We start from the raw sequence: 13,794 nt of genomic DNA, 5'->3' as shown, positions 1-13,794 counted from the left end.
GCTATCATTTGTCATAAGCACTTTATTATCCATAATTTTTTTCTGAACAGGTTTTGACAGGTCCATATCCCAAATATTAATTCCTTTGTTCCCTCCACAAATGCTGCTTGACCAGCTGAAGGTATCCACTATTTCCTGTTTTTATTTCAGATTTCCAACATTTGCAGTTTTTTTGCTGCTTCTCCTCCATTTTGACATATATTCATACTCCCATGTGTAGTACTCGGTCCATAGAGTTGAAATGTATAAAAAGTTGACACTTTATCCTAGATATATTTATCATACTTACAATTTTTGCTGCATTTGCTGCACATCTAGTCTCATTATTGGATCTCTCTTTTTGTGAACTTGATGTTAATCTGTTAATTGTGTGTCAATGGTTTGATTATATGCAGGTGAAAAGTGTTAATTGGGGTCTTAGTTGAGCACTTATAAGTAGGCACTCGCTGAGACTGGTGAAGGGTTTGAGTGAGGAGCTACATGTTTGTAATCCTTTTACTATACACAATAAATATGAAACTGAATAAATATATGCCCCAGCATTATCCATCCATAACAAGCTTTCTGGAGTTTAGCACTTGGTGGGGGGCTTACCATTTTGATTCTTTTTATGGTGTTTTATTAGAGCACCAACAATTATTTGACATGTAGCTGGTAAAGCAATGAACATCTGTTTGATAAGTCTGTACATTTTTCTTCTCTTTTCCTAGAATTCATAGAAATTCCACAGCTGCCTTTGGAATTGGCATCTTATTCAGGCTCACCTCAATGTTTAATTTTCCAAGACCCACCAAGTTTAGTCATGTATCTTGTTAATATTGTGTATATTATGTCATTTTATTAGTCTTTTCTTTTTAAATCCCAGCAACATGTATTGCTTCATTGACAGCTTATGCATACCCCTTATTTCACAGTTGCTTTACTTTATATAATTTGGCAGCTTTTGTATTTATTGTGGTATATGGCTGATGTCCATAGGAAGATAGGAACAGGAGTAGGCCATTCAGCCCCTCAAGCCTGTCCCACCATTCAATGAGATCATGGCTGATCCACGGCCTAACTCCATATATCTGCCTTTCACCCATATCCCTTAATATCTTTGCTTAACAAAAATCTATCTATCTCAGATTTAAGATTAACAACTGTTCTAGCTTCAACTGCTGTTTGTGGGAGAGAGTTCCAAACCTCTACCACCCTTTGCGTGAAGAAGTGCTTCCTAATGTCTGCCCTGAACGTACAAATCATGAGTCAATAGAAAACAGCGGGACAAGTGTTTGTCACCATACAGAAAGTGAGAAAGGAATGGAGTTGAGCACGTATGTTAGCTAGAGGAACACTTAATGTGCAAATAGCTATAAACTATGTGATGTATAGTGCTACTGTCATTTATCTTGCTATAATTGGCAATTTGCAGAACAGTTTTCATGAAACTTATAAAATGTTTAGGTGCATGCATCATATTTTTGAATTATTTGTTTTACTAGTTTAAATCTGTTCTGTGGTGGAATTCATTCAAGTTTGTTTGCTGTTCTAACATTTTAAGAGTGTAAATGGGTCTGTCTTCTCCATTCGTCATTAAAAAAAGGGTTATGACACAACAAACTTTAATTGTACTTTTGTTGCTGGATGAGAAGTTAATTTTATGATTTTCTTCCAAAGTTTTCGATTTTGGTCTGTATGTGTAGTAATGCAAAATTTTTTTAAACATATTCCACTTATAACAGATGTGGAATCTGCATTTGCCCCAGTATTGCAGATGCTTTTTTGCTGCCTCAGATCAGAGCTGCAACCTTTTACATGTAAGGTACATGACCAGCCTGGCTGTCCATTGCCAGAAGTGGCTCGATAACCTTTTTTTAAGAAAATAAACATGCTTTTTCCTTTCTACAGCCCAATTATTTTTGAAGGCAAGTGTACTCCAAAGCTTTTGCACTACAAGTCACATTTTCCAAGCTCCCTCTCCTTTCTCATCACCCTTGCACCTGATGCCAGTTGTGAAAAATGAAAGGGTTTCTTTTGAAATTAGGCTGTCTTCTCATCGAAACCCAACACCCCACCCCCATCCCCCAACTCCGATTATCGGCATGTTGTCTGACATCTTGTCCAACATCAAGGTATGGATGAGAGCATTTCTTGCAAATCAACATGAGCAGGACTAAATCCATTCTGTTCAGCCCCTGTCAGAAACTCCATGCCCTAGCCCTTGATTCCATCTCCATTCAACAGTGTATAATCTCAATTCCCCCCTTTAATCAAGACCTGAGCTACAGCTCCATGTTTAGTACATTGCAAAATTTTCCTACTTGCACCTCCTAAACATTGTCATTCTGGGTTATCCTCAAACCCATTTCCGCAAAAACCTTCGTCCGTACCTTCTTCACCTCCAAACTCAATACTTTTTTCCAAGGTCCACTGTAAGTATATTTCAGTTCATCTAGAATTCTACCACCCACGTCGTATCCTGCTCACCTATTGCCACAATCCTTGCCAACCTCCACTGAATAGCTGCATGCACAATACATTAATTCCAAAACCTTCAAGCTAGGATTCAAAACCCTCTTCTGTAATTTTGCAAAGTCCTCTTGCTTTTCCATCTCTGCATTCTATCCACTTTCCTTCTCCCACCATCCACCCCACCCCTACACCACCTTCCCCACCATCAATGACTACGCTTTAAGCCATTTTACTCTATACTCTAGAACTCACTTCCTCTCGATAAATCTGTGTTTCAGAATTGCCCTTTAAAACCTACTTTGTTGATGGTACCTTTTGCCCTCTTACATAAACCCTCTTCGTGTCTTGTTTTGGTTTGAAGGGCCATTGGGTATTTTGGTATACTGTTATCATAAACATTTCCAGCAAACAATTTTTTTTCTTTTTTCTTTCCGATATCTATGTTACACATGAGTTTGAAGAGTTGCCGAATAACCTGCTTGCAGATATGTGGTAGGATTGCACAGAAACTAGACTAAGGATGTATATGTCATAATATTTAGTTGCCTTTTTCTTTCTGTCTTTGTTTTGGCTTCACTCTGTCTCCAAATCTGGTTTTACTGTTATCTGTCCATTTTAAATTAATTTCTGTTGTGTTTCAGTAAAACCCGATCCTCCAAAGATAACTTCAGTGCAACAAGTGACAGGAATAAGCACAGTTTTGGCTGTGAAATGGACAAATCCAAGTGTACCAATTACATATCAACTCAAGTACAATCTTCGATATAGAACTGTTGATACTCAGCAGTGGACGCAGGTAAATTATTGCCCCGTTAAAGAAACTGGGAATGTTTGTTTTACATGTAAAGGACAGATTGTCAAACTTCAAAGAATAGGTGAAAGCAACAACAGATTTTGTCATTGCATAAACTTGGATCTCCATTTTGCTGCACTAAAAATAACTAGTAATTACAAGAAATTGTTACTAGATTTAGTTTTTTCACCTTCCAGAAATTAAGTTTACACACTAAAACGATGATATTTCCCCATAACGCACAATGAAATAATTGCAAATATTAACTTCAGTTCCAATCATACGGTTCAATAATACTTCTGTTTATGTCAACCAACTTAATCATAGCAGATGCCTATTCACTGCCGTCAGCCATTACAGTGCTCTTAATTAGTGTAATATTGAGTCATCGAGACCAAAGTGATTCTAAAATAAAAGCAAAATACTGCGGATGCTGGAACCACTCAGCAGGTCTGGCAGCATCTGTGAAAAGAGAAGCAGAGTTAACGTTGAGTTCCAAAGTGATTCTAGGTTTGATCCTATGTCTGTGTTAAGTGTGCTATCTCGGGTGGTCTCGGCTGTTCTGCACCTAAATTTGTTCAATCATATCTGTGACGCTGAGAGTCAATGACTATTTCTGAAATGCAGAGGTAAATGACTTGTCATTAAGAAATAAATTAATCATTGCTCTAATCAAAGTTCATTGTGCACTTTCATTAACATATGCTATTACTTTCTTGACAGGTTCCCCCTGAGGATACAAAATCCCATCGGGAATCTTTTTTGGTTCAAAACATGAAACCTTTCACTAACTATGTCTTCACAATTCGCTGTAAGAAAAATGATGAGACAGGATACTGGAGTAACTGGAGTTTGGAGAAAATTGGAAAAACTCCCGAAGCCAGTATGTAGAATAAATAAACTTGAATTCTGTTGCATATGGTAATGTTTAAATTAAATTAAAATCTGCTAAAGGAATTCACTTAAGGTCATTTTGGATGATGACATTTTAGGAGGTGGTGCTGCATCCACCATCTTCAACATTCATTCCCTCCACCACCAGCACATAGTGGGAGCTGTGTATACCATCTACAAGATGCACTGTAGCAACTTGCCAGGGATCCTTCAACAACACATTCCAAACCTGTGACCTCTACCACCTAGAAGGTCAAGGGCAGTAGGTGCACCAGCACCTGCAATTTCTCCTGCAAATCACACACCATCCTGACTTGGAAATATATTGCCACTCTTTCACTGTCACTGGGTCAAAATCCTGGAACTCCCTCTCTAACATCACTGTGGTATGCCTACACCACAAGGGCTGCTGTAGTTCACCACCACCTTCTCAAGGGTAATTAGGGATGAACAATAAGCATGGGCCTTGCCAGCAATGCTTATATCCCATAAAATACGTTTCTGGTACTGCATTATTTGAACAAGGTGAAACTGATCTCAGTTCATTTTCAAGATAGCAGTTTCTGTATTTCCCCATTTTAGGAACCTAGGAGTAGGCTATTTATCCCCTCGAGCCTGGTCCACCATTTAGTGAGATCATGGCTGATTTCCAACCTAACCCCATGTACCTACCTTTGCCCCCTTATCCCTTATACCTTGGTATCAATTTCAGTTTTAAATTAACAATTGACCTAGCATCAATTCCATTTGCAGAAGGGAGTTCCAAACTAATTCCACCCTCAGCATCTAAAAGTGTCTCCTAACATCTCTCCTGAAAGGTCAGGCTAAAAGTTAGAGCCAATATCCCTCTAGTCCTAGACTCCCCAAGCTGTGGAAATAGTTTCTTTCTATCTACTCTATGAATTACCTTAATATCTTGAAAACGTCAATCAAATCACCCCTTAATCTTCTACATTTCAGGAACTACAACCCTAGCTTGTGTAATCTCTCCTCGTTATTTAACCCTTGGAGTCCAGGTATCATTCTAGTAAATCGATGCACTCGCTCCAAGACCAATGTATCCTTTCTAAGGTGTGGTGCCCAGAGCAGAACACAGTGTTCCTGGTGTGGAATCATGGAATGGTGACAGTACAGACAGAGGCCATTCGGCCCATCGTGTCCATGCAGGTGCTGTGCATGAGCAACTCAACTAGGCCCACTCCTCCATCTTTTCCCCATAGCCCTGCCATTTTGTCCTCAAGATAATTAGCCAGTTCTCTTTTGAAGGCCTCGATTAAATCTGTCTCCACCACAGTCTCAGTCGCATTCCAAATCCTACCCTCTAGCTGCATAAAAAGATTTTCCTCGTGGTACCATTGCAATTTTTTAGCCAATCATCTTAAATTGGTGTCCTCTGGTTCTTAATCCTTCTGCCAGTTGGCACAGTTTCTCCCTTTATATACTCTGTTCAAACCCCTCATGATTTTGAACATTTTAATCAAATCTTCTGTTCAAGGAGGACAGCCCCAACTTCTCCAGTCTATCCACATAACTGAAGTTCTTCATCTCAAGGGCCATTCTTGTGAATCTTTCTGCATCCTCTCTAATGCCTTCACATCCTTCCTAAAGTGTGGTGCCCAGAATTGGACACAATGCTCCAATTGAAACCAAACCAGTGTTTTTATACAGGTTTATCATAACTTGCTTGCCTTTCTATTCTGTGACTCTATTTATAAAGCCCAGGGTTCTGTATGCTTTATTAACTTCTTTCTCAACCTGCCCTGCCACCGTCAATGATTTGTGCACATATACCCAGGTCCATCTGCTCCTGCCCCTCCCCATCCCCTCCCTTTTTAGAATTGTACCCTTCATTTTATATTGGTTTGCCTCATTCTTTCCAAAATGAATCACCTCCCACTTCTCTGCATTAAATCTAATCTACCACTTGTCTGCCCATTCCACCAGCTTATCTATATGTTTTTTTATTGAAGTTTATTACTATCCTTCTCCGTTCACAATACTTCCAAGTTTTGTGTCATTTACAGATTTTGAAATTGTGCCCTGTATACCCAAGTTTAGGTCAATAATATACATCAAGAAAAACAGTGGTCCTGAGGAACCCCAATATATACCTCCCTCCAGTCTGAAAAACGACCATTCCCCACTAGTCCCGGTTTCCTGTCACTCAACCAATTTTGTATCCACCCAACTACTGTCCCTTTTATTCCATGGGCTCTAACTTTACTAACAAGCCTCTTATGTGGCACTTTATCAAATGCCTTTTGGAAGTCCATGTATGTCACCTCAATCCGCATTACCCTCATCAACCCTGTTACCTCGTCAAAAAATTCAAAAAGTTAGTTAAACACCATTTTCCCTTAACAGATCCATGCTGGATTTCCTTAATTAATTGACTGTTAATTTTGTCCTGAATTATCGTTTCTAAAAACTTTCCTACCACTGGGGTTAAACTGGTGTGACTGGCTTGTAGTTGCTGTGCTTATCCTTATAACCTTTTTGAACAAGGGTGTAATATTTGCAATTCTCTAATCCCTGTATCTAAAGAGGATTGGAAGATTATGGCCAGTGCCTCTGCAATATCCACCCTTCCCTCGGTATCTTTGGATGCATTGCGTCCGGTCCTGATGAATTATCAACTTTAAGTACAGCTAGCCTATCTAATACCTCATCTTTTATCAATTTTTAGCCCATCCAGTGTCTCAGCTACCTCCTCTTTCAGCATGACTTGGGCAGCATCTCCTTCCTTGGGAAAGACAGATGCGAAATACTCAATTAGTACTTCAGCCGTGCTCCTTGCCTCCATGTGTAAATCCCCTTTTAGGTCCCTAATCAACCCCACTCCTCCTTTTACCACCCTTTTACTATTTATATGCCTATAGAAAACGTTTGGATTCCCTTTTATCTTAACTGCCAGCCTCTTTTCATACTGTCTCTTTGCTTCTCTCTTTTTTTCACTTCCCCTCTGAACCTTCTATATTCAGGCTGGTTCTTAGTTGTATTATCCACCCTTCCCTGCTTCATCTTTACTCTGTATCTCATTTGTCATCCAGGGAGCTCCTGATTTGTTTACCCTACCTTTTCCCCTCGTGGGAATGTACCTTTACTGTACCTGAACTAGCTCCTCTTTAAAGGCAGTCCATTGTTTGTTTACAGTTTTGTCTGCCAATCTTTGATTCCAGTTTACTTGGGCCAGATCCGTTTTCACCCCAATTAATTATTTTTACTCTGGATTGCTCGTTCTTTTCAATAGCCGACCTAAACCTTCTGATACTATGATTACTATACCCTAATTCCCTTACTGACACTTGATCCATTGACCCACCTCATTCCTCCGTACCAGATCCAGCAATGCCTCCTTCCTTGTTGGACTGGAAACATACTGATCTAGAAAATTCTCTTGAACACACTTCAGAAACTCTTGTCGCTCTCTGCTCCTTACACAATTACTATCCCAGTCTATATTAGGATAATGTCCCCCATTATAACTACTCTGTAATTCTTGCCCCTCTCTGTAATTTCCTTACAAATTTGCTCTCTATATCTTCCCACGAGTTGGTGGCCTAAAGAATGCACCCAGCAATGTGATGGTACCTTTATTGTTTCTGACTTCAGCCAAATAGATTCTGTCCTTCACCCCTCTAGAACATCCTCTCTCTCCATTCTGTGATCTAACTGGTACTTTGTGTTGTTGTGGCATAACTTCTACCCCCTTGTGTTCCAATCCTCTAGATATAAAGCACAGAATTCTACTGACCTTTGTGATTATTTTCTGTACCAGTCCATGACATTTTAATGATCTGTATACATAGACCATTTAAAGCAGATGTTGCACTTTTGGATCTTTTTGAACCACTTTGTCCTAGGTTATCTTGGCTCCCTTGATCACTCTTATGGATGAGTCCCAACTCCCCATGCCTCTGTTGGTGTTTTATGCTTTCATTAAGATCTAGGTAAACTTTCAGTTAGGTGCTTGAGAAACTAATAGCAAAATTCTGTTTAGTAATTACTTTTACCTCCTGGACTAATCTTGCACCTTCCTTAAAAACCCATTGTGGTCTTTCGAAGCAATGTTTGTAAGTTTAAGCTGTTAAGCAAATTTATTTTATGAAGATGGACAAATGTTTAAGATATAGTTGTATGTTTACAGTCGACAGCCTTCTATGTCACTCCTTGATTAGAAAATAACAAAAGGATTGAAACTCTTAGTTTTTATAAATAACCTCTAAAGCCGGGAGATGATTTTCAACTGCCTGTTCCTGACTTGAAAAAAAAATTGAAAATCATTGGGGCATCTTTAGCCACCCCACTGACATTCAAGACCCGCCTGATGCAATTTTCAGGTGGGCCTGTAAATGAGTAAGCAACCCACCTGCCTGAAATTAATTGTAACACTCCAAGTTTAATTTTTGGGTAGAGGTAGGTGGAGCATGCACATTAGTCACTCTTCCACATCCAACTTTCCCTTGGGCAAGAAAGGCACTTCCCCTACAGACCCAGTTCACTGAAACACTGTACCACATCCAGTACAGACCCCCACTGACCCCATCCTTTCACAAAAGATTCTCTTTACCCTCCTAGATTTTCTACTTCATCCTGCTACTCCTCTTCCTCTTCCTCTATCAATTCATTCTTATACTGTCCTTCCTTCAATCAGTTAAGGTAGTACTCCTGTATCCCAGTTCACACTGGCAGTCTTCTCATCTTATCCCCACCCCCCGGCCCACCCCACACCTAAGAATTGCTCCCTTCCTTCTCTTCATTACCCTTCATTTCTCTCCCCATCATTGTACTTAATTGACCTTTCTCTGCATGTCACTTTCCCCTGCTCCAGTCCTGCAGCTAATGGACTGGGGTCCCTTTCTCCTTAGCACTAGTAATGTCAGTGATCCTTGCAACTACATATTTTAGATACACTGTTTCTTGCACAAATCCACATCTGCAATGTACAGTGGTAGGGATTGCTGGCATTACCAGTGTTGAGAAGGAAGGGGCCTTGTCCAGTCCAGTCCATTAACAATTGGACTTGGGTAAGACTGAGGGAGCCAGGGAAGATTGAGGAGCAATACTGAAGGATGAGGAATTTTATGAGCAAAACCAGGCATCCAAGTTGATAACTGTTAGTGTGAAACTGTGATGCTTGAAATATGCATTTGTGGTATAAATACTGAGTCTAATTAATGCATAAATCATGTTTTTTAAATTAAACTAATGCTTTTGCCTCTACCATTTTATTACCAGGTCCACTACGAGGTCCATCCATTTGGAGAACAGTTGCAAATCTAGACTTTTTGAAGAGAAGGATACGTATCATGTGGAAGGTAATTTTGTTTATAATAATGAAGGTTTCCCTAGCATGGATGCCTCAGTTATACAAGTACCTATTGACACACAAAGCAGAAATAGTCATTATAAAATACATTGGCCGATGCTTTTATCGATGTACGTGTCTGTCTGTCATTTTATAAATGGGAAGAACAAATGCTAAGTTGTTCTGTGCTCTCTTTCCTTTTTGGAGAGTGGATAAATGGTGATGCAAGGTTGGGCCATTCTGTTCTACCTAGTAATTCAGCTGAGAACATGCAGAACTCAGTACTTGTGTGACTAGCAGGCAGTCATATAATTCAAATTATGGCTAGTTGAGAATCCAGGAGTCTAATCAATATTCTGAAACTAAGTCTCAAAATATGTTGTGTGGCATATAAATTGACCGAATAGTTGGGAGAATTATTGCTTTATCTTGTCTGTCCAAACATGTTGAAATAATACACCTAAGATAAGGACTCATTCCGAACGCATTCCTTTTTATAAGGTGCTCCTGCACCTTAAGTGTGTGTGTGTGTAATGCATTGATGGCTAGCCTTTTGATTGGAACCCACTTTTTAAGGCTGGCTAATGATTGTACAGCATATATACCAAGGACACACAAAATAAATTGCTATGTAATTCGGTTCCAGCTGTCATACTTTTTATTTACAGCTTATCTCCGTGTAGAAATGCAACAAGACCTGGACAATATCCAGGCTTGAGCTGATAAGAGGCAAGTAACATTCGCGCCACACAAGTGCCCGGCAATGACCATTTCCAACAAGAGAGAATCTAACCATCTCCCCTTGACATTCAACGGCATTACCATCGCTGAATCCCCCACTATCAACATCCTAGGGGCTACCATTGACCAGAAACTGAACTGGAGTAGCCATATAAATACCGTGGCTACAAGAGCAGGTCAGAGGCTAGGAATCCTGAGACGAGTAACTCACCTCCTGACTTCCCAAAGCTTGTCCACCATCTACAAGGCACAAGTCAGGAGTGTGATGGCATACTCTCCACTTGCCTGGATCGATGCAGCTCCAACAACACTCAAGAAGCTCGACACCATCCAGGACAAAGCAGCCCGCTTGATTGGCACCCCATCTACAAACATTCACTCCCTCCACCACCGACGCACAGTGGCAGCAGTGTGTACCATCTACAAGATGCACTGCAGCAATGCACCAAGGCTTCTTAGACAGCACCTTCCAAACCCACGACCTCTGCCAACAAGAAGGACAAGGACAGCAAATGGTTGGGAACACCACCATCTGCAAGTTCCCCTCCAAGTCACACACCATCCTGATTTGGAACTATATCACCATTCCTTCACTGTCGCTGGGTCAAAATCCTGGAACTCCCTTCCTAACAGCACTGTGGGTATACCTACCCCAAATGGACTGCAGCAGTTCAAGAAGGCAGCTCACCACCACCTTCTCAAGGGCAATTAGGGATGGGCAATAAATGTTGGCCTGGCCAGCGTCGCCCACATCCCATGAATGAATTTTTTAAAAATTATATAGTGGCCATCTTGGATACTGTTGAGTTGAAGAACATGAAATTAAGCATTGCATAATCTTTGGGATGTGGAAGTCAGGAACAATTTTGTCCAAGCGCTCAATTACATCAAAACAATGATTACACCTTTCGAATGGATTGGAATTTGTGCTGAAGTTTGTTCTCTCACAGGAAGTTCTCAAATTGCTACATCCTCCCTTTCAGTCAGTTACTAGATAAACTGCAACTCCTTTTAGCAACACAAAAGTTCTCTATACTGGACAATACTAAACTTCAGTGATATTGTGCCAGGGTTGGCATCCATAGGAAGGAGCCTATTTGAGCTTAATGACTCTAGGCTGAAAAGAGACACTGGGTATGTCACTTGAGTGGACCAGTTTATCTGGCCCGATCTGACAGACTGTCGACAGACTCTTTTATTCCTGTGAAACATGAAATATGCTGCCTGAGGTAGGAGGGATTGAGAACAAGGTTATTTTGCAGCCATGATGGACAGGACTTGAAGGTATTTTTGCTCAAAAAGTATTGTTGCCCTCTAAAAATTTTATAATTGGATTATATTTCACCTTCAGCTTGCTGTAAATTAAATCAGCTGAAAATGAGACTACTTTTGTTAAAAATAAAACTTTAATTGCCTCACCTAGTTCTGCAAAGGCACATATTTGAAACCTCTACTTTAAAAAAGAGAGGGCTGCATTTATTTATTATAAATGACCTGATACTGACTATAGCAGCCAAATGCTGCCAAGGATGCTGTTGATGTTTTGGTCTGCCCTTTGCACAAATATCTGCATTGAAAATCTGTCTGCGTTAACCTTCATTTCTGCCTGAATTTTTAAAATCTATTTATTTAAACTCTTTTTCAAAATTACAGAAACTAGATAAGTCCGATGCTAATGGAATTATCATGAGGTACCAAATGACAATTAAGGAAAAGAATTCTATGAAAATCCAAAGGATTGAAACTGAAGACCTAGAATACAATATTACCCTTTCACAAGCGGAATATGAATTCACACTTATCGCCAGCAATTCAGCTGGTGACTCTCCTAATGAAATTTTAATACTGCCAGCAACACGGGAGTCGGGTAAGCTTTATTTTATGGCAATGTAAGTATTATGTGAAAATAGGCCAGACAGTCTTTCAAACCCATTCCCTCTACATATTTGCCCTGCTGTGAAATTTATCCAAACCACTATATCTCCTGAGCAATAGAAACATAGAAAATAGGAGCAGGAGTAGGCCATTTGGCCTTTCGAGCCTGCTCCGCCATTCATTATGATCATGGCTGACCATCCAACTCAGTAGCCTGTTCAGGCTTTCGCCCCATACCCTTTGATCCCTTTAGACCCAAGAGCTACATCTAACTCCTTTTTGAAAATATACAATGTTTTGGCCTCAACTGTTTTCTCTGGTAGCAAATTCCACAGGCTCACCACTCTGGGTGAAGAAATTTCTCGTCATCTCAGTCCTGAAAGGTTTACCCCGTATCCTTTAGACTTGGATGTGAATGTAGAGGGCATGATTAGTAAGTTTGCAGATGACACCAAAATTGGTGGTATAGTGGACAGTGAAGAAGGTTGTCTAAGGTTACAACAGGATATAGATAAACTGGGAAAGTGGGCAAGGGATTGGCAAATGGAATTTAACGCAGACAAGTGCAAAGTGATCATTTTGGGAAGTTAAACCAGGGCAGGACATATACAGTGAATGGCAGGGCCCTGGGAAGTGTTGTTGAGCAGAGAGACCTTGGGGTGCAAGTACATAGTTCCCTGAAAGTGGCAACACAGGTAGACGGTGGTGAAGAAGGCATATGGCATGCTTTCCTTCATCGGCTGAGGCATTGAGTACAAGAGTTGGGACGTCATGTTACAGTTGTACATAACGTTGGTTAGGCCGCATTTGGAGTACTGTGTGCAGTTCTGGTCGCCGCACTACAGGAAAGAGGTGATTAAGCTCGAGAGGGTGCAGAAAAGATTCACAAGGATGTTGCCTGGTTTGGAGGGCTTGAGTTATAAAGAGAGATTGGATAGGCTGGGTCTGTTTTCCCTGGAGCGAAGGAGGCTGAGGGGGTTCATGATGGAGGTATATAAAATTATGAGAGGCATAGATAGGGTAGATAGCCAGAGTCTGTTTCCCATGGTAGGGGTGACTAAAACTAGTGGGCATAGATTTAAGGTGAGAGGGAGGAGGTTTAAAGGGGATCAAAGGGGTAAATTTTTCACACAAAGAATATTGGGTATCTGGAATGAGCTGCCTGAGGAGGTGGTGGAGGCAGGAACAGTAGCGACATTTAAGAGGCATCTGGACAGGTACTTGAATGAGCAAGGCATAGAGGGATATGGAATTAATATAGATAGGCATTATGGTTGGCATGGACACTGTGGGCCGAAGGGCCTGTTTCTATGCTGTATGACTCTATGACAATGACCCCTGGTTCTGGACTCCCCCACCATCGGGAACATCCTTCCTGCATCTACCCTGTCAAGTCCTGTTAGAATCTTATAGGTTTCTATGAGATTCCCCACTCACTCTTCCAAACTCCAGCGAATATAATCCTAATCGACTCAATCTCTCCTCATACGTCAGTTACGCCATCCCAGGAATCAGTCTGGTAAACCTTCGCTGCACTCCCTCTATAGCAAGAACATCCTTCCTCAGATAAGGAGACCAAAACTGCACGCAGTATTCCAGGTGTGGCCTCACCAAGGCCCTGTATAATTGCAGCAAGACATTTCTGCTCCTGTACTCGAATCCCCTCGCTATGAAGGCCAACATACCGTTTGCCTTTTTTATCACCTGTTGCACCTGCATGCTTACCTTC

The 13,794-nt window shown here is 40.7% G+C and overlaps 1 protein-coding gene across 11 annotated transcripts in view; it reads left to right on the top strand.

Moving 5' to 3' along the window:
* Positions 1 to 13,794, top strand: part of il6st (interleukin 6 cytokine family signal transduce) — a 116,640-nt gene that overhangs the window by 63,826 nt on the left and 39,020 nt on the right. For all 11 annotated transcript variants that reach the window (XM_068033353.1, XM_068033361.1, XM_068033332.1 and 8 more), the window contains 4 exons: positions 3,096 to 3,250; positions 3,971 to 4,130; positions 9,380 to 9,459; positions 11,844 to 12,057. In XM_068033353.1, the coding sequence (XP_067889454.1) occupies positions 3,096 to 3,250; positions 3,971 to 4,130; positions 9,380 to 9,459; positions 11,844 to 12,057 (609 nt within the window). The remainder of the gene's footprint in view (positions 1 to 3,095; positions 3,251 to 3,970; positions 4,131 to 9,379; positions 9,460 to 11,843; positions 12,058 to 13,794) is intronic.

The sequence above is a fragment of the Heterodontus francisci genome, chromosome 1 (genome assembly GCF_036365525.1).
Source record: "Heterodontus francisci isolate sHetFra1 chromosome 1, sHetFra1.hap1, whole genome shotgun sequence".
Lineage (NCBI taxonomy): Eukaryota > Metazoa > Chordata > Chondrichthyes > Heterodontiformes > Heterodontidae > Heterodontus > Heterodontus francisci.
The sequence above is the reverse complement of the archived record's forward strand: the minus strand, read 5'-3'. Positions and strand labels throughout refer to the sequence as shown.